Source organism: Haemaphysalis longicornis, unplaced genomic scaffold (genome assembly GCF_048455015.1).
Source record: "Haemaphysalis longicornis isolate Haplotype H1 unplaced genomic scaffold, Haemaphysalis longicornis Haplotype H1 scaffold_4, whole genome shotgun sequence".
Lineage (NCBI taxonomy): Eukaryota > Metazoa > Arthropoda > Arachnida > Ixodida > Ixodidae > Haemaphysalis > Haemaphysalis longicornis.
The window spans coordinates 183,109,783-183,134,633 of record NW_027526361.1 but is presented as its reverse complement, the minus strand read 5'-3'; the positions used below and the strand labels follow the sequence as shown (position 1 = coordinate 183,134,633).

The window sequence follows — 24,851 nt, the reverse complement described above, 5'->3', positions numbered from 1 at the left end:
GCCAATTGCCAGCTCATCCCCTCCTGACGTCACACGAAAACGCCACAGAAAATGGGCGAGCGTAAAGAGAGGAGGACAGCGTTTTCGAATTAGTTTTTCTACTAAATAAAATCGCGTAAACGCGCCTAGAGTGGTCGAAACACGGCCTGGGGACTCCGGACTACAATTTGCGCTAGTAATCCCGCAATGTTTACATATCACTTCAGTGTCCCTTTAAGACAATGAGGTTCGATGGAAGGGAGGATAAGGCTGAGCCTCCTTCGAGTGGGAAACATTTGCGTCTGTAGCATTTAGAAAGCTTTCGATTGTGATCATGTGCGCTTCGGGTGAGGTGGGGGGAGTGTCCTGCGAGATAGCTGATAGTGAGACATGATTTCATGGAAAGTGAGTAAAGGGTCTGAGTACTCGCCCAGCCTGTCACTCGGGATAGCGTTGGGACTGGCGCTGCTCGTGAAACCTCGCGCGTGGTTCTAGTCTTTCTTGGGCTACTTAAACTCGAAAATTGTTTTATCTAGCTGTATGTTGGTCCCTCGATTCCGCCTTCCGGCCAAAAATAACCGGAATACTTGAACGGATGGTTTATATACGCAAAACTTTTCTGAACCACTAAAACTGCAACAACGCTTCATGCTTCTCAACGTTGTTCAGGACAAAAATACATTAGGCCTATTTGACTCAATACTTTAATTCATCAAGAGAATTTGGAGTGTTCTCTTAACCTAATACAGCGGAACCCCGTTCAATCGTTTTTCACCGGACCAGGAAAACAAAACGCAACAACCAGGAAAACCCAGCAGTGAGGAAACCTTCAAAAGTGAACGAAAACAGTGTAGCTTTGACTTGCAACCATGTATTTCTGCAATTTGGCTTTCGAACAATAGAAAAACTCCATAATGTAGAATTTCCGCTGTTTGCGATCGCTGGAAAACACCCCGCGTGGCAATGGAAGGTCCCTAGCTATGTCGACTCTCTTCCACGCTGGCTGCTTGTCTACTGCGTTTAGTACGTCAAGCTTTTACCGAAGGGAAAGCGCCTTCCATTTTAGCGACGTCATCAAGGGAGGACAAAGAAAGTTCGCGGTTGCAAGTGCAACGGTGTTCTGAAAGCTTTAAGCGCACGATGACGACGAGAGCGCGTGCTATTCTTGCGGTGGTGCTTTTATGACAAACACGCACTCCCGGCATTCTGAAATGAAACTTTCGTTGTAAGCGCGGTGATGATGGTGATTGCATAGACTAACACAGGGCCATCCATTGGTGACGAAACGCACGCGCGTGCGGCTTCATGCAGACAGTTCCGCAGCCAAACCTGGCAAATTCTCGCCAAACGTCAAAATGGCGGTCCGTGCATGTTGCCCCGGGCGGGTTCGGAGCGTGAGATTGCGACGAATGATCGAGGATCGTACTCTGAGCCACGACGTAACAGTGAGGATTTGAATACGTGGGACTGTATGTGGGTTGCTCCGGGACTAGACAAAAACAATGTAGCAGCCGGGAAAACACAGCACTGAGGAACGTAAAAGGTGGTTCTAGTTAATATGAGTCTGCTCAAATTTTTGCGATAATTGATAAAATACGCATTGAAAAAAATATTTTCACCTTAAAATACTAAGAAAGCATGCGACAAGCTTCGACCTCGTGACGGAGTTCCAAGTTTAACCGTAACGAAAGGTTCGAATAGATGGAGCGCGAGCAGTAGAACACGGCGAAATACTATTGACTTGAGCAATCCTCCAAGCGTGTATCGTGCGAGAAGCTAAACGGAAGGGGAAGACTGTGACATGAGACTGGAAGAGAAAAGCGGCGCTTGCGTCTTCTTTCGAGTCCTCTTTTGAGGACATCTGCTGTGAAGTGTGCAGAAACACGGCTAGTTTCTATATTGGGGATTTCAAATATATTTGCTCACGCTTTACCTTAAATATAACATCAAGCATAAATTCTTTTGTCCTCGAGAGAGAGAGAGAGAGAGAGAGAGAGAGAGAGAGAGAGAGAGAGAGAGAGAGAGAGCGAGAGAGAGAGAGACATAGAGAGAGAGAGAGAGAATAACTTTAATGAAGACCAGCGATGTTAGCCAAGCTGTCGGACTGGCTTACTCCGCTACATGAGAAGAGAAAAAGACAAAGAAAAAAGAAGAGAAAAAAAGAAAACGAAAAGATTTCATTTGATGCTCCCAAAATTTTCGATCACAAAACACTGTCCAGTTCTGTGCTCCGAAGAAGCTCCAAGAGAGGTTTGATTGCACGTGCAGCCTGACTGGGACCCGACCAAGGAACCAAAACAGCCCTCAGCCCAAGTCCCGCACCAAGCTGCCGGCACAAAGATAATATGAGTTTCTGTCTGTGCACGGCGTACTTTGGACACACGCATATAACATGATGAATGTCTTCTCGTGAGTCACATCTGGAACACAGAGGTGAAGATGCCTGCTCAGTACCAATTCAGCCTATCTTCTTCAGTCTACCTCAAGCCGCTTGTGGCCTGAAGTCCAACGAGACGAAATGTACAACGAGACGAAAGGTCCAATCGAGCATAATGTCCAACGAGACGAAAGATCCAACGAGAAGAAAGGTCCGTTCGAGCCTGAATGTTCAATGAGACGAAAGATCCACCGAGTCTGGAGGTCCAATCGAGCGTGAATGTCCAACGATATTAAAGATCCACCGAGTCTGAAGGTCCAATAGAGCCTGAATGTCCAGCGAGACGAAAGATCCACCGAGTCTGAAGGCCCCACTGTTTTATTCAAGACACACATTTTTTGTGAAGATTAAGCCGATTCAAGTGTCTTGTGCCAAACGTTACACTACGTTAAAGGAGCCATGAAGACAAAATACAAGTTGGGCTTATTAGAAAGACTGCTTAGTCCCGATAACAATGATACAAATATCATCGCAATCTTCGAACAAATAACGGAGATATTAAAGAAAACTTGTGAAGCAGTCGCGACCCCCTAGCCAATTTCCCGCAACTTTTCTATGACGTCACGGAACCTTGTTTGCGCGATTGGCGGCCGCCTAACTGACCTGTCGCGGTGACACATGACTGGACGTCTGTAATGGGGCCTCTAGTTTCATATGACCGCATCACTTGAATGCTAACGTGCAGTTAACGCACTGAAAATTATGTTTTATTGTTGGCCCGTATGACGTCATGCTTGCTCATAACACGTCACTGTGGCGCAAAATTTGAAAGTTTTTAAATACTTCTTGCTTTTTTTGTTAAAAAAACACCTTTTGTGGCTGTAATGGAGCTGAGTGAGATACTGAATCCTAGTTCTTTCATATTAAACGAAGTTGTATTTTCTCTTCAGGGCTCCTTTAATAAAAAGAGCGTTGTGACAGTGCAGGTAGTCGTGTACAGGGCTCACTTTTGAGTCAATATAAAGCGTTGCACATGAACGTGCCGTACGGGATGGTTTTCGTAAACCTCCTCAAAATAGTGCCCCCACAAAACAAACAAGAAAGTGTGATTGTGTGTATGGAAATCTATAAAACTAATCTGTTCGCGGCACAGAATACCAACCGCATCAAGCACATGCGGGCAGGAGTGAAGGAACGAGACGTCATCCGACTTAGGCTTTTCTCATAAGGCACATATGTACGGCACACCTTACCTGTCTCTCAAGCCAGCCGAACGGTGTCAGGTTCGATGGGACAATAGTAATTACAAGAATAACTTTGGAAACGAGACTAGGTTTTACAATACCCGGAACTCACATAAGGACACACATCACAAACAGAGACCACTAAAGAATAAGAGGGAACAAAACAAAGCTAGAGAACAAGGTAGAAATTAGCGAGAATGCGGCATAGCAAACGGGAAAGAGTTCAAGAAGCGCGAAACAGTAAAGGTCCGGGAATTCAGGGCGAGCACACAGTAATGGTTCGCTGCGGGAACGGGGTTCTCCTACCTCTCGTCCCGGTGGTGATGCTTCGGTGTTAAAAGGTCGAGGTGGCGTGTGGTGGCCGGAGTGGTAGCGCGCGCACCGAGCTCCCGTTGCACCGTTGTGGCGAACGCAGCTCTCTTGGGGGGTCGCTGTCCCCTACCCACGCACGGCGACACGACTTTCTCGCGATGGTGAAGTTGTGGAGGTTGCAGTTGAGGAGGACCTCTTGGGGCACGGCACGGGTCTCGTCGCCCGACCGCCGTGCATCCCGGTCTCGCTCCACACACCGGCTCCTTCCCCGTTCTTCACACCGCGATTGCCTCCTGCCGCCGGCCTCTGTCGCTGGCTTCTTGCGATTGGCCGGCTCATGAGTAGGGGGTCAATGACCCCGCGAGGCGCTGATGATGATGGTGGCCTTGGGGTGTTTAGCACGTACCCCGCAGAACGCGTCCTCGTGTCTTCGTCATCGTCGTCAGCTGTGCACGTTTTTTCGCTGTCGTGGTTGTCCTTTTTGTCGCGGCGATTTCTTACCATGACATGTCCCCCCACTTAAGCATTTTTCAAAGAAAAATGTCTCTTTCCAGTAGTCCACCGCACTAAACCAACAGTCCCTGAGATGAACAGCCACAGAATATATTTGTCCTCATCACTGCACTTGAAATAGCCCCGCGGTAAAGAACAACTGCACAAAACACAGATCATCATACAGAAGAAACGAAGACACCATCTTCATGTACACGATATACGCCAGGTCCAAGTGGAGTAGGCAGACCAGAATCGTCAAACCGGCAAACTGGCAAATATTTCTTTCCTTTTCCTGCAGTGGCTGCGGTGCCACTCTCTGCCTCTTACGTACCAGCGTCTAGCCGTGTTGGGATTTGACTTACACTTCAAAGCACCAGCTATGCGCGCTAATGCGAACTCATCGAAAATCTGGGAAGAATGTGCCCGGGAAGATTTTGTCGTACCGGCGGATTTTCTTTCGGATCTGGAGGGTTTTATGGGGTTTACTTTTCCTTTGTTCATGGCCATTGATCCTTTTTTCTTAGTTTCTGCAGATCGACCTTTTGGCCGACCGAGGCATTGTCTCAGTGTGTAACTTATCGGGTCCTTTGTCCTCGCAACTACCTTTTCGCATTTGGCAGCAATCTGGGGGTGCAGGACCGTCTCGTCACTGAAAGAACTCTCTTCTGTTACAGAGCACTGCTCTGGAGGCAAGAAGCTCTTCGGACTGGTTCTAGTGACGTCCTTTACCTCAGGCTCAACTGACCCGCCTACAATGAAGTTTGATGTCGGCGCCTCCGCTATTTCAGAGGTTTCGGTGTTTCGGTCCGGATGAAGCGCTCTTTGACATTTTTTGGTTGCGACAAGTTCACATGGTTGGGTGACCTCTAGTACTCCTTTTAAAGGCAGCATGATCAGGTCTGTGCTAGAAGTCGGTGGTGCGAAAAGTATCACTCTGTCATAGGTTTCTGTGCCATCCTCTGACTGAGAAGTATTCCTCCGCGTCGCCTCAAGCTCCGCGAGTCGTAGCCGCAACTGGAAAGTTTCTTTTTCAATTTCCACGCCCGCTCGCACGTGCTCTTCGCGCTGCTTCTCTATTGCCGCACGCACCTTCTCCATTTCGGCAATCTTTTTGAGCGATTCTAGCTCTAACTCTTTCTCTTCCCGCCAGTAGCTCTGCTCCTCAAGCACCCACTGTTCAAGATCGTCGCCGCTTAGTCCTAAGCGCGTCCCCAGTTCAAATAATTCCTCTGTGTCCATGCCTGGTTTTTAAGGGTACACAAAACAAAATAGTCTCGTCCTGCCGCGGACGCCAATTATTGTCAGGTTCGATGGGACAATAGTAATTACAAGAATAACTTTGGAAACGAGACTAGGTTTTACAATACCCGGAACTCACATAAGGACACACATCACAAACAGAGACCACTAAAGAATAAGAGGGAACAAAACAAAGCTAGAGAACAAGGTAGAAATTAGCGAGAATGCGGCATAGCAAACGGGAAAGAGTTCAAGAAGCGCGAAACAGTCAAGGTCCGGGAATTCAGGGCGAGCACACAGTAATGGTTCGCTGCGGGAACGGGGTTCTCCTACCTCTCGTCCCGGTGGTGATGCTTCGGTGTTAAAAGGTCGAGGTGGCGTGTGGTGGCCGGAGTGGTAGCGCGCGCACCGAGCTCCCGTTGCACCGTTGTGGCGAACGCAGCTCTCTTGGGGGGTCGCTGTCCCCTACCCACGCACGGCGACACGACTTTCTCGCGATGGTGAAGTTGTGGAGGTTGCAGTTGAGGAGGACCTCTTGGGGCACGGCACGGGTCTGGTCGCCCGACCGCCGTGCATCCCGGTCTCGCTCCACACACCGGCTCCTTCCCCGTTCTTCACACCGCGATTGCCTCCTGCCGCCGGCCTCTGTCGCTGGCTTCTTGCGATTGGCCGGCTCATGAGTAGGGGGTCAATGACCCCGCGAGGCGCTGATGATGATGGTGGCCTTGGGGTGTTTAGCACGTACCCCGCAGAACGCGTCCTCGTGTCTTCGTCATCGTCGTCAGCTGTGCACGTTTTTTCGCTGTCGTGGTTGTCCTTTTTGTCGCGGCGATTTCTTACCATGACAACGGCGAACATTCTGTGCTTGTGACATGATGCCATGATATCATTCACTGCAGGTGAATAAAATATGCTTTTTGTATGCTGTGAATGATCTCATGACGCCATGTCACAAGCACAGACACGCACGCATAGAATAATATTAAAGTAAAACGAGAACAAAGCAATAAACGTGAACAAAGAATCGAAGCCTTATTTCGGAAAGTGGGGTAACCTGCCACAGCAGAAGACAGTTGATCCGAAACCAGATGACTGGTATCGACAACAATGAGCCGCAGGAATACAGTATTATGAGTTGTACTAGCTGCTATGTAATTCTTTGTGGCAATCCTAAGCAATCAACAAAAGAGGAGTTCTGATCGTCTGCTACCTCATTCGGCTCCTTCCTACCGTGAATCCTCATCGCTCGTTTCGTTTTGCATATCTCAGGTGGCACCACCGATCCAAGATCAGCTTGCCCGTCCATAATGGCCACCATTTTGCCATTGTCGAAAATAGATATTATGTATTTGCAGAATAAACAGGTATCTGCTGTCGTTGTTCCAAGTGAAAAAAAAAATAGACCACAAAATGCGACCTCCGTGAGAAGTTTGAGCGCGAACGAAGCAGCGATACGCTCAGGAAAGTTTTTTTAAAGTGTTCCTTTTGTCGATGTAACACCCTGAATGTCCAGGTGCTGAGTCTATGCTGCTTCGGGCATCGCCAAATTTCTAGTGTTGCGGACAGATGAGGAAAGGGAATCGATGAAAAAGAAGATGGTTTTTGAAAAGTTTCCAGATTTGAAAAGTGAATACTACGATCATTCTACGGCTTGAAGCTTGTATTTGGGCTTGCTCTTGTGACAGCGTGAAGCACAATAACATCATTTATATAAGTGGACGCGAAATTTAAACGAAATACCAGAAGCGAAGATATTCAAGTTGGATGTTTTATCTGAATAACTAATTAATATGTGAAATCTTGGATGACAAATGACACATCAAACTGACGCCTTGATGATACCGAACTGAGAATATACAACCTCATCCGCATCGACCGCTTCTTACGGTTTGCGAGCAGTTGACGGACACTCGAGCGCGTACGCGGTGAGTGTGATGCGACTGTCGTAGCACCCTCCTTTTTTGAATCGAAGAACACGTGACTGTTTGCTTGTTTCCTTAGCGCTGCGGAACATGATAAAGCTCGGGAATATTATTTTTTTTGCTGATATTAGTGCACACTAACAAAGACGAGAAAAACTCCTTCAGTTTTCCCGAATGATAAAACAGGTCCGAATGAAAAAACTGAAGTCCTATTTCGGCACCCTCAGACACGTACTCGCGACCAAGCTTGCTTTCGTCAATAGCGTTGTAGGCAGATTCAAATTTTACGACGTAAATCAGAGGCGCCAGATGTACATTTCACTTTAAATTATCGTGTAAAAGTTATTGAATATGAAAATGCAGAAGGTCCCGCAACTATATTGCAGTAGAGGTCATTGAAGGTAACTTTAAAGTGCTTCGGACATTAATTTAATAGTAAGAGCCGGAATGTCCAACGAAACGAAAGATCCACCGAGACGGAAGTTCCAGTCGAGCCTGAATGTACAACGATACGAAAGATCCACCGAGTCTGAAGGTCCAATCGAGCCTGAATGTCCAACGAGATGAAAGGTCTACTGAGACGGAATATCCACTGTTGGACCTTTCGTATCGTTGGATCTTTCGTCTTGTTGGACCTTTAGACGCTAAATCACCTCAAGCAATGCCCGAGAAATTGCTGCCATCTTTTTAATGACGTTCAATATAGCTTTTACCATCTTATATTGACCTTGTTGCCTCGGTTCGGATAACTAACGTATCCTACTTTTCCTCACCGTAGATACGCGCATGATTTTGCCTGCGCGTTTATTTCGCCTTACAGGACTGTTCGCAGGGCTTATTGCCGTTTTTTGCAGGTTTTACGGACACTTTTCTCTGGACGTAATCGCGAGATGCGTTTTTGGGACAAGACTCGATTCGTACACGGATGCTACGAATGAATTTGTCACTGAGGCCCGGAAAGCCCTTTTAGTAACTGTCACACCGAAGCTCCTTCTTGCAGGTATGTTTCCCATCGACGCTGTTCATCACGGCAAGGCCTGAGCATGGTTGGATTGAAGCTGCGGTTTCTATTTGAACCATTGTTGTTAAAGCAAGGACAGGTTAAAACAAGTTTCAACTAGCCATGCAAAGGTGAAGGAATAACGCTTACAGGGACAGACGACCGACTTTTGTGGAGTGCACGTCCTCTAGCTCACATGAAAGGCAACGTTTTATGCAGTGGCGTAGCGACAACTAATTTCTTAATAGATTGCTGGAAATAATTTAGTTTAGCCTTAAATTTCCGAAAGCCTGAAAGGGGGCGCCATTTAGTATCAGCACGTGGCACTACCATTTGTGCCCAAACAGCTCCGTCAGCGATTCGAAAACGGCACAAAGGAATGTAAAGAAACTACATCTCACTATTTTTTAGGTGGGGGCAAGTTTATAAATGCCTCTTTTCATCTCAGGCACAGCTGAATGTATGTTGCCGCACGGCGCACTACCTTGGTCACCAGAATTCGTTTTGACAGCAAACCTAAGTTTGTTATACATAAAATTCCGCTACCAAACACTTTATAGCCCTATAAAACAACCTTGTCTGTTAAAGGTATCTCAAGTTATGCCCTTGTATCGGGGTTATAGAGCATATAATCCACAAAAATCGGTTGTCTGTTCCTTTCAGGATGGGAAGCGACCGTCGTGGAATAGGGAACAAGCACCTTAGCTTACATTCAGAGAAAAAGCTCGAGTTAAGCCTTGAAGAGAACGAGAGGCAGGATAATCCATAGATCCGGGGGGGGGGGGGGTATTACTTCGTGTTGCAGGAATGATATTTTTTATTAATTAATGAGGACGATGCAAGTTGGCAGCGCAGGATGCCTGAGGAAGCATTCGTCTAGCGTTGTACGTTCGATGCTGCTGTTGCTGCTAATAATGATGAATTGGTTTCTCATCTTCTGCGCGCCGCTCAAGAACGTATCTTGCGGTGGGGTCAAAATGCGTCAGTGCGGTGTCACTGCCTACATTGTGGTGCTTTTAGATTGAGATTTCGGTTTGGTGACGAATGCACACCGCTTCGCCGCTTTCCTTTGTAGTCTTCTCCGGTGCGATTTCAGCATGTTGCTTCACCGCAGTTCGTTTCTTTTTGCCTGTTCCCGCTCTGATGATTTCGGCGAACTTTTCTCATGCAGTAACCTTGACTTCCCCAAAGCAAGCCCTAACGACGATTCTTCCGCGCTTGTTTACAGGCAACCGACGAGGGAGCGCTTCGGCAAAACAGCCCAAAGAAGAGCAATCGGCTACAAATGAAATAACCCATTCAAATTAACGTGGCCATGAAACTCTAGAGGGCAATCAACAGGCGCACTCCTGGGCTCGCGCATGCCTTCCTGAACTGGCAGCCCTCCAACGAGAGTTCTGTTCTCCCCTTATGCCCGTATATTCTAAAATCGTAAGCTGCTACAAAGAAACCCGAATTAAATTCTCACGTCGTCATCGCAAAATGCGAAGACCGTGTCATGCAGCACCCCATTCAATCCAAGCGAACAGTCCCCCCCCCCCCTTCTCCCGACTATACAAACTTTAATTTACCCAATGCCCGAAGCTGTGCCTCATTACAACGAACTCGCCACCCTCTTCTGCACGGCAGCGGGGTGCGACCAAATTAACTGATGCCCTCCAACAGAGGAGCAGTGGAATGAGGCACTGTCTAGCGGCGACTACGAGGGGCAGTGCCGAAAAATCGCCAGAGCAGCCACCGACGACATGGAAACAGGAGGCCCGGACAATAGGTACCCACCACGCCGTAATACTAAACGGGTGTAATAAAGTTGTTTGTCGCTCTCTTCATGCTTTGCACAAGATTCCATCCGGAACAAAGTTCTGACCCCGAATATACGCATATCTGTACACTGAGCTCTTCTATAGGTTTGGAAAGTTCTCTAAGCTGGGTGACATGTCCTGATACTTTCTCACTGCCATAGTACTTACTTTACTTTTATTATTTATTCAAATGTACAATTTATTATACTTATACTTTATTTACTTTCTTCCCACTAGTTCTGCATAGCCACACACCCCCTCCGAGGATTTCCTTGTATTGTTTATTTTCCAATAAAAATAAACTCCTTCCGTTGCTTGTAGCCTTGTGTAGGCAAAATCCGACGAAACGCCTTTAAGCTCGAACTATTGCTGGCGCTAAGGGGGACATGGAAGAAGTACACAAACGAGTAAAGCGCACTCGTTTGTGTACTTGAGTACTTGCGCACTCGCTTCGGTGCTTAACTCATGTGTGTACTTCTGTGTCGATGCCCCGCTTAGCGCCGGCGATGGTTCAAGTTAAAACCCAAATGGCCCCATTCCAAGCTCTCCCCTTTAAAGGGGCACTGACACAAAATTTTGAAGGCGAGATAACTTCGGAGATAGATTGGTGGGAACACATATACATCATCTGCAAAATATCAGCGGCGAATACAGCCTAGAACATATTTAAAATCAATTTTAAAGTGTGCGAAACGCAACCGAGCAGCCAGCAGAGGACCACGCGCAATTGTAAATAAACAACATCCACACACGTCACGAGTTTGTGTTTGCCGCTTCCGCACTGCCGGCGCTTTTTGCCGGCTCGCCCGGCTCGCCGCTCCAATCGGAGGGCCGGAGGGCGGAGCTTCTGCTCTCGAGAACGAACGACCCGATCGTTGGCGGCGGAGGCGCCGTGATTTCGTCAGCTAATCGGGCAGCTGGCTGCGACCGAAGTTCTACAGCGATTCCAGGCACTCTGTTTCTATTACTGTTTATTACCATTGGATGCGAAAACGCGGCGGAGGCACGAAAAGCCCACTGAGCTAGCCGCACGGTCGCTGTGCAGGCGGCGGCCACGGCGGCGGCCGGTGCAGGTAGCTCGAGTGATAGCTTGTTACCGCTGCACGAAATTGTCCCCAAGTCCCGACCATGGTGGCTTACATGAGAAAGGAGTTAATGATGCGATGGCGGGTTGCATTAAAAATTGTCATCTGCACCGCTTACGAGAGCGGCACTCGAATATCCGCCGCAGTGCTAAGCCGAACACATCTGTAGGCGGACCTGTAGGCAGACCGGCCGGCTGCTCCCAGCGCGCGTCTTGCCACCCACCGTCTCGAGCGTCGCGCGTCGTTCTTTAGCCGCGGTAGCATTTGCACTCGCAGCGCCTGCGTCACATCCACGGTCGCTTTTTAATTAAGCGCCTCACGAGATCAGTACGTGGGGGCATTCGCAGAAACTGCCGTCGATGCGGATTCGACAGTGCTACGGCGGCTCTGCTCTGTGATATCCCTCCGACGGTCACGTGGTCAGCTTTGTTCACACAAAATCCACAAAATCCATCGTTTTGCGGCACTCGCTGAAACCGAAACTGCGACTGGCCGCATTGAAAATGCCTCTAATTAAACAACCGTCGCACGCTGAAGCAAATGAGGTTTCTACAGGTTATAAGTAGGTCACTAGCTACTTATCGCAACAAAAAAAACAAGATGCAAAATTTTTGTGTCAGTGCCCCTTTAAACTCATTCGGATCGTTTCAGTTTTGGTATTGACGCCGGCCAGTTTTTTCTCTGGGGGGCTTGTAAACAGGCTTATAAACGCGCGGCAAAGCGCTTTTTTTCAATTGCGATAGTATGCGTCCTAGAGGTACAAGTTGGCACCCATTTCCCGGAGGAAGTCCAGAAGACAGCGCTTGATCTTGGCGGACTATCTACATGATACTACACATCAGCTCCCCCCCCCCGCCTCCTCTCCCCCCGCCCTCCAAAAAAGAGAAAATCTCCCGGAACGAAGCGCAAGCAAGCTTTGTTTTATGTAGCAGCAAGGTCCCCAAGAACACATCTTTATCACTCCTCTCTTGACATCGTTATCTCACGTGAAGTTATATTGCTCGTAGTCAGCGTAATGGTCATGGGACAGCCAGTCCTGTAGTCGGAAATATATGGCGATGTAGTTCCCTTTCTGTTCTGTGTCACCGTGATATAATTACGGGGATGAGATGTCCTGCTAGCAGGCCTGCGGTTTGGGAGTGGGTTTCACCAGAATCTGGATGTCGGCGTCGTGATCATCATCATCATTGTCGACATTGCTGCGATTGGCATAAGGATCACCAACACCATAATCATTACCACCGAAAATCAGTGCGCTTGTGCGCTCTGTAGGACGAAGGCTTCTCGCATTTCCTTCCAACCATTCTTGCCTTGCGGTGCCTTATGCTTGCCGCCGGCTTTTATAATTTGATCCTCTATGTAGTTAGCGGTCTCCCCTACATCTAGTCGCGCTTATCGTATCGGTATCGTTCCTGCTTCCCTAACGGTCCACCTGTTGTTACTTCTCTGCTCCACATGTCCTGCCAAAGTTTACTTCTTCATGTGAATTTGAGCTGTGATGTCTCTCACCCGAGTGTGTCCAGTGATATGGCATGCTCATTTCTTACAATCTGAAGCGTTCCATCCCACTGATTGCAATGCCAACCTAGCTTTCCCATCCAGGTGCTTAGTAAGGGGACAACTTTATGCCCTTAAAGTCATTGCTGGATGCAAACATTCGTCGCATACGTTTCATTAGAGTGATAGAGAGTGGTTGATGTTCATAAGCAGAGCGTGCTTTCTGAATGCCCTCACGCCACATTATTTCTAAGCCAAATTTTTTTTATCGTGTTTGGGATCAGAACTGACAACTTGCCCGAAGTAGTTAAATTCTTGCACATCTACAAAAATTGCACAACCTGCGATAAAGGTCGGGTTTTTTTGCGCGTCTGTTAAACATTACATTTGATTCGTTCCTATTCATATTTAGTTTTATAGAGCTTTCCAACAGCAGCTCCCTAGCGCTTTTTGGCAATTGGTAGAACCATTTGGTGTGGTATAAAATGTATGTAGGCTTTTATGCTGTTGTGCGAAGATTTGGCTACGTTGTCGACATACTACAGCAACTCTGCTTAACTGCACGTTCCCTTGCACTACGACAACGGCACATAAAACTAAGCTAATAATAAGTAGCTTGTTATTCTAATAGTTGTATCAGAGCATGCAGCGCGCTAACTGAAAAAAAGACACATGGTTACAAAAATCACCTTACAGTATTCCTTTCTACTTGGTACCACTGGTGTATTTTCTTAAGTTTGATGTGGTGCCATACCTAATTATTTGTACATCCTTTCATACAACTACTTTCGGAGCATGAGTGTCGGCAGTTTATTGCATTTTTTGCTTCAAATAACAGTGCAAAGGTCAAGTGGAAGCGCAGCGAATGAAAAGAAGAAAAGAGTAGTGAAAATGTTTATGCAATATAAAACCAGAGTCCTTCAATGCTTTTCGAAAAGCATTGAAGGACCCCGATAAAACTGACACCTCAGGTCTCCCGCTTCAAACACAGGGAAATAAAGTATGCTGCACTCTTTCTTTTTCAGCGTTGTTTCCAGGAGTGGCGAGGGCTTTGAAGCTAAACGTATTAAACGGCGAATCTTTTGCCTACTTTAAGAAAGTGTGCCAGCAAATCATGCGAAACAGAGAAGAAGAAAAACAGGTGTGTTCTTGCTTTAATCCTGTTTCTGCTGGAGAAACCCCCAGCCTTTTTCATGTGGTGGGCTCAGGAACTTCTCCAGCATACTTTCGTTGCATTTTCCGGCTGCACGCTCGAGTGAGATTCAGCCGAATGCGATTATCAGATAAATGTTAGCAAATATGCCTTTGAAATTCGACGAACAAAGGACGTCGTAACACCACTGATTTCCAGGCTTTTTTTGTATTTCGAGCCTCTCGTGGCTTCACTACTTCGAGCTTCTCGCCATTACTACAAGGAAGCCGAGGTGCAGCTACAGCGCGTAATATTTCCAAAGTGTTATCGCACATACAGATTTTCGTTCTTGGAAATAGTTCCCAGCGACAGCAACAAATTCTGACTCGCTACAATAGACCCCCAAAAGGGCGAAGTGTGTGTTGCTTTAAGACCACCGAAATGCTAGTACTGCAATAATTGAATGATTGCTTACGTTTGATATGTCGCCTGTCTCCTTCAGCCACAGGAAGACTTTCTTCAGTGTATGATGGACGCACAAAAAGGTCGTCTCGTGCAGAGCCCAGAGAGTTGCAGTGAGGTGGAGAGCCGTCTCTTCGACATCGGTTCGGACGAGAAACCGGACGCGACCCTCTGTGCAAAGGGCGAGTACCGACACTTTTGACCCTCCCGTCTATTGCCCCTCGCACGTGATGCAGCCGCTGCATAGAAGGCGCGTGTGAGGCTGTTAGAGCGAAGCGTCAGTATTCTCACTGATGGCGTCTTTAACGCAATACTCCTCGCAGGAAAGCCAACTCTCTCTGACGATGATGATGATCGTGGGTGAAGTGTACCAAAATGAAAACGCTTTCCTGGAATGCTTGGCGATGGCTCCATTACGCCCCCTCCCACTAATATGACGTTAGGCCTAACATCATGTTGCGAGGCGAACATCGACAGCCGCTACCCACAAGGCAACGAGGGATGAGAATGGCGTTGTTCTGAGCGCCGTAAGGCTGTTAACCACAAGCCGTGAGGCCTTACTTCCTATTTCGAGGTTTAGGACGTTGTTAGGCACAAGAGGTTAGGCCTAACTTCCCTATTTGACGTTTAGGACGTTGTTAGGCACAAGAGGTTAGGACTAACTTTCTATTTTGAGGTTCAGGACGTTAGGCCTAGCATCACATCGCGGGACGTAACATCTCAAGTCTGCACCCGCTCAAAACATTGTTCACTGAACGTCAAGCAGCCGGCAGCGATTCGCGCTGTACACTCCAAACCCAAACGTTGGGCCTGCGGAGAGCACACCCGAGAGTTGCTGTGGGTAATCTAGAAAACGGGTGCGCGTCTGAAGAGTAGCACGTGCTCGCACTGTGGGATTGGGCAACCAAAAAATCCACCCCAAGAAAGCTTCGCGTTCAACTACCGTCGTCGTTAGGCGGAGGGTTGTGTTATTTGTGTATGGCTCTTCTTAACCTTTGGTCTAGGAGGCGCGTTCTCACGGTGGCTTCCGTGAGAATGAAGTCGTTGTCAATGGCGGTGCGGTTCACTTCAGCCCGGCAAACTGATTCTGAGGTCTAACGACATCCCTGGAAAGTTCGAAGGCTTGCCAGACTAAAAAAGGCGAAGCCCCGATCACGGACGCTGAGTCACAAGAACAGCAGTGAATCAACGTCATCGAGCCTGCTCTGAATTGTCGAAGAGGGCGTTACAGAAGTTACGGCACACAAAATTGCTTGCTCAGTGTCTATAGGCACCGGACACTGCAGTTTGCGCGTGACTCCAGCGCCGCCTCTCGCCGAGCAACACTGGGTCGGTGGATGTTGCGACCGGCCGTTCAGCGCACGTAAAAACAGACGCGCTGCGTGCGGTTGGACGTTGTGTGACGGAAGAATTTTAAGAAACATAGTTATAATTGCAAGTTTAAGGGTTCAAAAGGGTCAAAAGGCTCCAGGAAACAATTAGTGGTAGCGCCGCTACTGCTGCGCGAAGGACAGACACAATCGCGAAAGGCAGCCTGCCATCGTTCTGTGCAGGGCCCGTTTGCCCGTACGCATAAGTTCCCGATTAGGTTCCCGCTCACGAATAAGACGCCAATAAGTCGAAGTCGGCCACGGAAAATAAGCTGGTTGCCAGAAAACTTTCGGGCGAACGACTTATTACATAGACAGCGCTAAAGTTCGGGCAAACGGGCCCTGGTTTCTCGCTCGGGCAGCCGTGGGAGAATAAGCGTCGCAAGAAATGATTTTAGCAGTAAGAAAATTCAAGGAAGTAAGAAAGTCATGACATTTTTTGTCAGTGGAAGTAGTAAACTTATGAGTACGATTACCGTTTATGCGCAGCGCAGACACGAAGGGCCGTAAAACTAATACGTTTACTTTCAGTGTTCATGCACATCCCCGCTGCTAAGAATCGCATGCCGTCGTAGTAGTTGCATAACACAAGGTATTACCGCTTCCGCCACTATTGTTTTATCAGGAGTAACCTTTTTTTAGCGACATGCACGGCACCGAATGGATACCAAAAGGCGGCACAAGAATATGCATTCACAGCACTTTCCGGGTGATGCCAAAAGCAATGTCAAGACGGTCAATACGCATCCCGCTTACTGCCCTACTTTGTTCCCCAAAGTGTACATAGTTCGGCCACGCATTCCAAGCGAGAGCGTGGAAAGCTGTCAAAGGCAAGGATGCATTCACTCACGCTGACTTCTTTAATTTGCTTTGAATACTCTGAAAGTTGAGGTTATTATTGTTTACAGAAAGGATGGCGAGGAGAATTCTTTAATGCGTTTTGCGTACTCTGAAAGTTGAGGTTATTATTGTTTAAGCAGAGGATGGGAAGCAGGAGGAGGAAATACTTTTTTGGAGAATTCTGAACGGCCTGAACAAACTGTATCACAATTAGCCGCTAAGACGACTCTAACATTTCTCACAAGATAGATACTAAACGGAATCTTCGTAAAGACAACCGCCGCTCCGCAGGAGCTTTCGAACTGTGTGGAACTGTGTTTACTTTGTCAACAGCTGATAACGTTTGGAATGCGTTGTTAATTAGTGACAACACCAAGCGAGCTGAAGAAGGACAACCGAAAAAATTGGGCCCATCTCCCCGCGAGGGGGACTTGAGTAAATGCGTCGCATAGGGGGTTGGTGTATTGCGTTAACGTTTAGTGTTTGGGGAGTTGGTGGTAGTGAATGCGTTGTATCAGCAGCTTCTTGACGTAGTTTGAATGAGTCAAGAATATAAGGCGCGTTAGTAGCCTCCCATTCTGTGTCGGCTTTGTGGCGAAGTGGGTAGAGCACCATGTACATTGCGTTCCACCCGCAGGGTCGAGGGATCGAAACCAGGTGCCGGATAGTATCTTTTTTTATATAGTGTAGGGGGAGGGGTGCGGACAACGACGGTGCGGACTACGACTACGGACGTCAACGCGGGTGACATCGTGAGTTACTGAAATGCTCTGCATTTAAAAGTAACTGAAGTGTGGTTGCGCGAACACAGGAAACAATAACACAAACACGCTTCTGTCGCGGAGCGCCGTTGTATACGCTGGCTACGGACCTGAATTGGCGCTGTAAATAACCTTCTCTTGCTGAGAATGGGACTTCGCAACGATGTCTGTCCCGTCAGTTACTTTCACGGCGCACACGCGTGCGGGAACGTACAATCTCTGTAACTTCTCCCGCACGCGACGCCGACAGTAGTAGTTCACCCCCGTAATTGTCCCGAAATCGCACAGAAGCACTTGAGACACGGGGAAACTATTTGCCAGAACAGTTTTCAAGGTCGAGACACTTTTCAAAAACAATTGCAGAATCGCAAAAACAAACCGAGAGGTGCCGAATATATGAACACGCGGCCGCCGTCTGCCTCTCACCGACCCAAAGTTAGCTCAAGCTTCCGCGGGGCGGCGCTGGATGTACGTATTCGTTGCGCCCTCTGAGCAGTGACCGGTGCCTATACATGGGTACCGTCGAACACGTTTTTCTCGAAATTCGTACATTTTCTGCTGCTGTCAACTGGAGTTTATGGGAACGGTGGCTCAGGCAATTCACTTTCTTATCCTCTGCCGCCTGCATTTTGTTTTCATGCCAGAAATAGGAAAACAATAAGATGGTTCACGTGACGAAGAGAGGAACATGCCCAGCAGGGCAAGGGAGGAAACAAAGCTGGCAGAGAAGCGATCAAACAAATGTACCCTTGTGCGAGCCTCATGGACCTATCATTGTACAAAACGCGGTGAACGAAAAGCCTGTTTTTGCCTGATCAGCAACGTAACTGCGCTTTCATACCATCCTTGAAAATTTGCCCTGCCCTGTGTAGAAGCTAGTACTTAAAGCAGCTTTGTAATGTTATCTGTCTGCTTTTAGGGGCGAAGCACCTTAAGGCTGAGCTTGTCCGTCCGTCGCCCGGCGTCCGTGCTCACGGCACTGTACCATGTAAATCGAAACATCTGTGAACAAAAGGTTCACGAAAAGGTTAACAAGAAAAAAAAAGTTCACAAAAAGTTAGAGAGAGACACAGACAGAGAGAGAGAAGGCGAGAGAGAGACGAAAAGCACCGAGTAAATCGAAACAACTGTGAACAAAAGGCTCACAAAAGGTTAACAAGAACGAAATAAAAGCTTCACAAAATGGTACACACACACACACACACACAGAGAGAGACGCACAGCACCGTGTAAATTAAAACATCTGTGAACAAAAGGTTCACGAAAGGTTAGAGAGACAGAGAGGGACGCACAGCACCGTGTAAATTGAAACATCTGTGAAAAAAAGGTTCACAAAAGGTTAAGAACAAAATAAAAGGCTCACAAAAGGTAAGAGAGAGGGAGAGAGGGTGAGAGAGAGTGCTCCTGGAGAGCCGTGCTCCACATGCGCGAGGCGCATTGGATTGAATTGGATTGAATTGGATTTGGATTGGAGTGGATTGGATGGGAGTGAAATGAAATGAATTGGATTGGACTCGATTAAATTGAATTGTATTGTATTTTTTAGCAGCAGTAAGCACTCTCACGGGTGTTTTACGGTAAGAACGATCCCCAGTGCTTCGCCAACTCGTCATGATCCACTTCGTGGAGATGATTGAATTTTTTTTATTTCGATATCGTGTTTCCGCCCTCTGCTGCACATTATAGCGGAGAAAATGAATTTCTTGTGTCATCGAACCTCTGGCGTTTGCCTCCCTTCATGGATTTTAATTGTCTTCTTTTTTTGCGCACTCCAATAAATTTATTTTAATTTCATGTTTGGGATTTAGTAGTAGGAAAGATTTAAAAGCGTTGTTGCCGAAAGATACACGGTGTGTGACGAGAATTTGTGTTTTAATCCCGTGTTTTTGTGGAGAATTTTTCAATCCAACCAACTGGGCACGAAGTCTTCCAACCGACATTCTCATTGTACTTTCGCTTTACTCGCATCCCTCATTACTTCTAATTCGGATATCTCGAAGTGTTAAGTGGAAACTTTTTTTGCCGTGCATTTCCGCCACCATTTATCTCGCAAATTTTTTCGGGGGATATCTTGAAATATTGACAGAGAGGACCCAAGCAAAAGACCTCCACAGACAGCTGATGAGGTATCCGTTCTAACGCTCACCTCCCACTACGCGCCGAACGCGGTTTTGAACAGCCCATTTACGTGTACGACGCCGATGTTCCCTTTACTGGAATGCTCTCCGACGCCTACATCATTGGAGAAAGCTGTTTGACGAAGCAGCTGATCATGAGGACGAAGAAGAGCTTCGAGAAGTGCCTACAACGACAGAAACAAGAAATATGCTGCGCCTGGTTCGCAGCAAGGTATAATGTAGTGACCGTCACCAACAAGTGATGTAATGCACTGAGCAGCTCCAGAACGCTTTTATGGGGCCAGATGGCCAGGCGAAAGAGGCGAGCAGCACGCAGTTCTTTTTTCCTTAATAATAAAATTTCTTTTTTGCTGCAAGTTCCTTTGCCTTTAATACGAAAACTCCCTGTGAACGGGAGCTTTTGTTACCAGCATTAGCTCTTATTTCAGGATCCTGGCCACAAATTTTCGGCATTTCCCTTAACTCGAAACTCCGCTTATCTCGCCATTTTCACCGAATTTTGAGACTACGAGTTAACGAGGAATTACTGTATTTTCTTTCTGTCGTGTTGGGCGCATTGAAGCGCAATTAAGGGGTTCATTTTTGTGTAGTGGAACTACTGGTATTTACTCCTATTGGTAGCTTTTTTCTCAGTTTACTGCAGAGCTCCATCCTGTACAATGGTTATAAATACCACGCAAAGAAAACAACGAAAAAAAAAACATAAACATGATGGTGCACTAAAGCCCGACGACGGTGGGCAGTTATTGGCCCTGGCTGGAGTAAGTAGGGGGTAATCGCATAAGAAAAATAAAAACCGCGCATGAAAGCCAGGCGGTGAACATTTCCAAAGATTCGACGATTTGTCGCTACGAAACAAAACAAATTGGACCCGTATCTGCCCCTCCCGTTGCAAATGTCGACAAAAGACGATAGTCTTTGTCTGGTTTCTGGTTTTAAGTAGCCCGAGATAGACTATCATCTTTAAAAAACTAAGCTAAACCAAAGCGTGGCACACGAAGGCAGCAAAGATTTGTATGCCGAGACAGGGAAAACGTTACAACGGTTTGCGACTGGATGCCCTCTCAACGGCGGTGGCGCCTGCAGCGGCACCCGCGGTGCCTGTATGAAGCGGTGGGCGAAGTTTCGTAACCAGTATAGAAGCACAAGAGGACTCTAGTTAAAGTCGTGGCTAGGATAACGGAGCGCCAGAGAGAGAGAGAAAAAAAGACGAAACACTGCACGCTGCGCAGAAAACGAAACGTCCCCGCATTTAAGAACCGACTCTTGCATGCAGAAACCACACGCTTTCAAGACCGCACTCGGACATGCGTGCTGATTTTGCGGAACAGGGAATATCTTAACCAATGAACGTTAAAAATTCAGAACTCTGGGTTCTCGAATTGCTATAATTCCTCATCCACAAATTAATACTATATTTTTTACCACGCATACGCTACATACTAAATCATGCGTACTGGAATTTGTATAATTCCTCCTCCTCAAAAAAAAAAAAAGCAGTGGCTTAGCTCCGCTATGCCAGGATATACGCAGCTTGAGCTAAAGTTCAGCTGGTTATTATTCTTAGCTTTCCTGGTTGTCTAAGATTAGCTGATTATCATGCTTACTGCTTCTAAGACTATTTTCAATACAATCCAATCCATTCGAATTTAATATAATGCAACCCAACTCAATCCAACCCAATTTAGTCGCGGCGGCCCTGGCGCGCCATCTGTGCGCCGTGAGACGTCGCTGATCGCGCATGCGCAGCATGGCTGTCCAGAAGCCACGGGAGACTGCTCAACCTCGGCCAGTGTAGCTCACGCTACAAAATACACATAGGAGATGACCCTGATTTCCCGCTGTCGCGCAGTATTATCTTACTCCCACATTTTTGTAGTGAAACGTTTTACCTCCAGACTAGGAGGAGGGCGGTACCAAGGGCCGGTAATGTCCGTGAAGAGAGCACGACCGTGTGCAGAAACCGGGTAGAAAGAGAGGGGGAGGCGCAAAGACCAGCCGAGCCGCGCGAGTGAGGGGAAGAGAGGTGGCGTCGGCGCTGATTAGAGCCGTGGCGGTGAAGAGGGGACGGCGCGGCGTTCCTAAACGTTGTCACCGCCGGTCGACAAGAGGGAACAGGCGGGACATGAACACACAAATAGGGATATGCACCACCGTCGTCCACTGTCCCGTACATGGAGGTAAGAACGAACAGCGGCGTAACGAGTAGACCGATTCGCAATGAAACAGCTTCACCGGGTAATCCGCCATGATCTCAATAGTTCAGCATCTGAACCTTTCTACGTCAAGGCAAGAAATGTGCAGTGTGATATAGTTTCGGATGCTCACTTTGAAATGTGAGCATTCGGCACTAACAAAGAAAGGGTTTAGAATGCATTCTTATTTCGCAAGGTCGGTGTCTCTGTGTCGTGTGCAGGGCTGACCGAAGAGGAGGCGCTAGCGCAGTGTGTGCTGTTTTTTCTGGCCGGTCTGGAGACCACGTCGTCGGCGCTGGCTTTCGCAGCCTACGAGCTCGCTCTGAACCCCGACGTGCAGAACAGGCTGTGCGACGAAGTGGATGAATGTGTGGCCCAACACGTGAGGGCACCCTTGCTTCGCGGGTACAACATCAGATATTATGAGCACAATCAGCCAAACGATTCCGCGCAATCGTGGCGGATCTGGTGCTTCAGGGCGGCTACGTATTTCTTTTCTTGGTACTGCAATAGTCATATCTGGGTAGTCCAATGCTTTTGTTTCTTTAAGTACGCGCCTTTAAATTGTTTTTATGCAAACTATTCATGGATGCCACAGTTAAATAGGCAGGAAGGGGAAGAATGTTGCCCCGTGTTTGTCTTAGCCAGCCATGTCATCCGAATACTGGAAAGACAATCAGCGATCACTGTACTCGCGGCGTAATTAAGAATGAGCCACCTTTAACTGCCACGAAAATAAGCTTACGCCGCTGGGGCAAATAACTCACCAAAGAAAAAAGAACGCATCCCAAAAGAACCTTGGCGTGTTCATAAACACACATTTAATAACATCAATCTGCAGCTTAATGCGAATGAGCACATAAACGTAAAGCTAATTACAATGCAAATTTAAACTTCGCAGGGCCCAGCGGCCAGCCTTGACGTCATTTTCCAACTGAAGTACTTGCACTGCGTCGTTTCGGAAACTCTGCGGCTCTACCCTCCAGGACCCAGGTATGGTTTATTTCTCTACGACCCTTCTCTATTTCTCTTTGATGCCTACGACTAGTAGGCATCAAATGTTAAACAAGAAGTAATGTCTCCTCGGAAGCAGCTACAACCGATTAATATGCACATCCCTATTGTCATTGCACATTTAAAAAGGAATAAATTTCTTTTCTTTCAACACCTATGATGGGAACAAGACATTTCAGCTTAGAGATCGACCTAAATATCGTCTTTAGTGCCGACACACTTTCTGCCCAGACGGAGAGCGGGAGAAGTTGGACAGTCGCTTCACCGCTTTCTAAATGCGGAAATTTCCTCACCCTCCGTGGCTATTTCCACCAATGAAAATTGTCACCACGGTACCTGGATTTAATGGGAAGGCGGATATACCAGCCCCGGCTGTAAAGTTCTTTGCCTTGGAGCATAATAACAACAAATACAAAGTCCACACTCACAGCTGTACACTGATGGCCCAGTGACGGCTACATTTTCGGCGATAGGGATCTCGATTCCTTCGTCGCTCACTACCATCTACGCCCTATTGAGCCACAAACCCTCGACGACAGTTACTGAGCTGGCTGGACTGTGCGCTGCTTTTTAGTATATTCTAAAGCAGCCGGCGAATCAATGGGCTGCATTTACAGACTCCAGGCCAGCACTCGGGAGCTTAAAGTCGCTCCCAAAAGAACAGCTGGCTTGGGAAATCAATCTTCTGCACTTACAAGCCATACAAAGGGGACAGAGCGTAGGTCTGCAGTGGCGTCCTGCCCACTGCGGAGTTGCCGGCAACGACGCAGCTGACAAAGCCGCCTCATCTGCCCACAGTCTCTGCACTCAAGCTCTTCCGATCCCATTTACGAGAAAGGATGCGGCAATTCTCGCCTCATCCCCCACATGGAAAACGCAGATGTCTGTGTGGACTGATGCAAGGCAGCAATGCGCACCTCTTCACGCGATTGACCCCAAGTGCACCTTCAGAATGCCACCTGGACTTAGCAAGCGCGAGGAAGCCATTCTGCATAGGCTGCGCTTGAATGGGGCCTACACGGGACATTACCGTTACAAAATCTAGCAGGTATCTTCACCTGTTTGTTCCAGATGTGACTCACAAGAAGGCATCCCTCATGTTATATGCGTGTGTCCAAAGTACGCCGTGCACAGACAGAAACTCGTATTATCTTTGCGCAGGCAGCTTGGTGTGGGACGTGAGCTGAGGGCTGTTTTGGTTCCTTGGTCGGGTCCCAGTCAGGCTGCACGTGCAATCAAAGCTCTCTTGGAGTTTCTTCAGAGCGCAGAACTGGACAGAGTTTTGTGATTGAAATTTTTGGGCGCATCAAATGAAATCTTTTAGTTTTCTTTTTTTTTCTTTTTCTCCTCTCATCTAGCGGAGCAAGCCACCCCGACGGCGTGGCTAACATCGCTGGTCTTCATTAAAGTTATTCTATCTCTCTCTCTCTCTCTCTCTCTCTATACTTCCAGAGTGCAGCGGTCAGAATAAGTGGGAGGGCAATGTCCCGGCGCGTATTCGCTTTAATTGATTGCGTTTCGTTTTGCGATCTATAGAATTTCTTTTTTTACTTTTTTCACCATTCCTACAAGTTCCTTCGTCTCTATTTTCAAATTTACATTAAAAATGCTTTCTAACAGCTACAACGTTTCTTTACAGACGGCCACGTAGAAAATTAGTTTTATTTCTATTACCACTGGTGATTGGCCTGGGGAAAAATAAAATGTATGCACTTAAAGACAAGCAAGGCAATGTCATCACAAGTAGGGATAACATACAGTAGCCGAGGAGTTCTATAGGGATTTGTACAGTAGGCGGGACATCCAGGATAATTGGAAGAACGCGAACATCATCCTAACCCATAAGAACGGTGACATGAAGGACTTGAAAAAGTACAGGCCGATCAGCTTACTGTCAGTCGACTACAAGATACTTAGCAAGGTAATCGCTAACAGAATTTCTGCAACCTTAGATTTTAGTCAATCTAAAGAACAAGCAGGGTTACGT

At 47.4% G+C, this 24,851-nt stretch overlaps 1 protein-coding gene across 1 annotated transcript in view; it reads left to right on the top strand.

Moving 5' to 3' along the window:
- The window catches only part of LOC144180137 (cytochrome P450 3A13-like), a 128,188-nt gene that overhangs the window by 62,273 nt on the left and 41,064 nt on the right, over window positions 1-24,851 (top strand). The window contains exons 7-11 of the mRNA XM_077708529.1: window positions 8,423-8,568; window positions 13,978-14,093; window positions 14,587-14,728; window positions 22,072-22,232; window positions 22,752-22,843. Coding sequence (XP_077564655.1) covers window positions 8,423-8,568; window positions 13,978-14,093; window positions 14,587-14,728; window positions 22,072-22,232; window positions 22,752-22,843 — 657 coding nt within the window. The remainder of the gene's footprint in view (window positions 1-8,422; window positions 8,569-13,977; window positions 14,094-14,586; window positions 14,729-22,071; window positions 22,233-22,751; window positions 22,844-24,851) is intronic.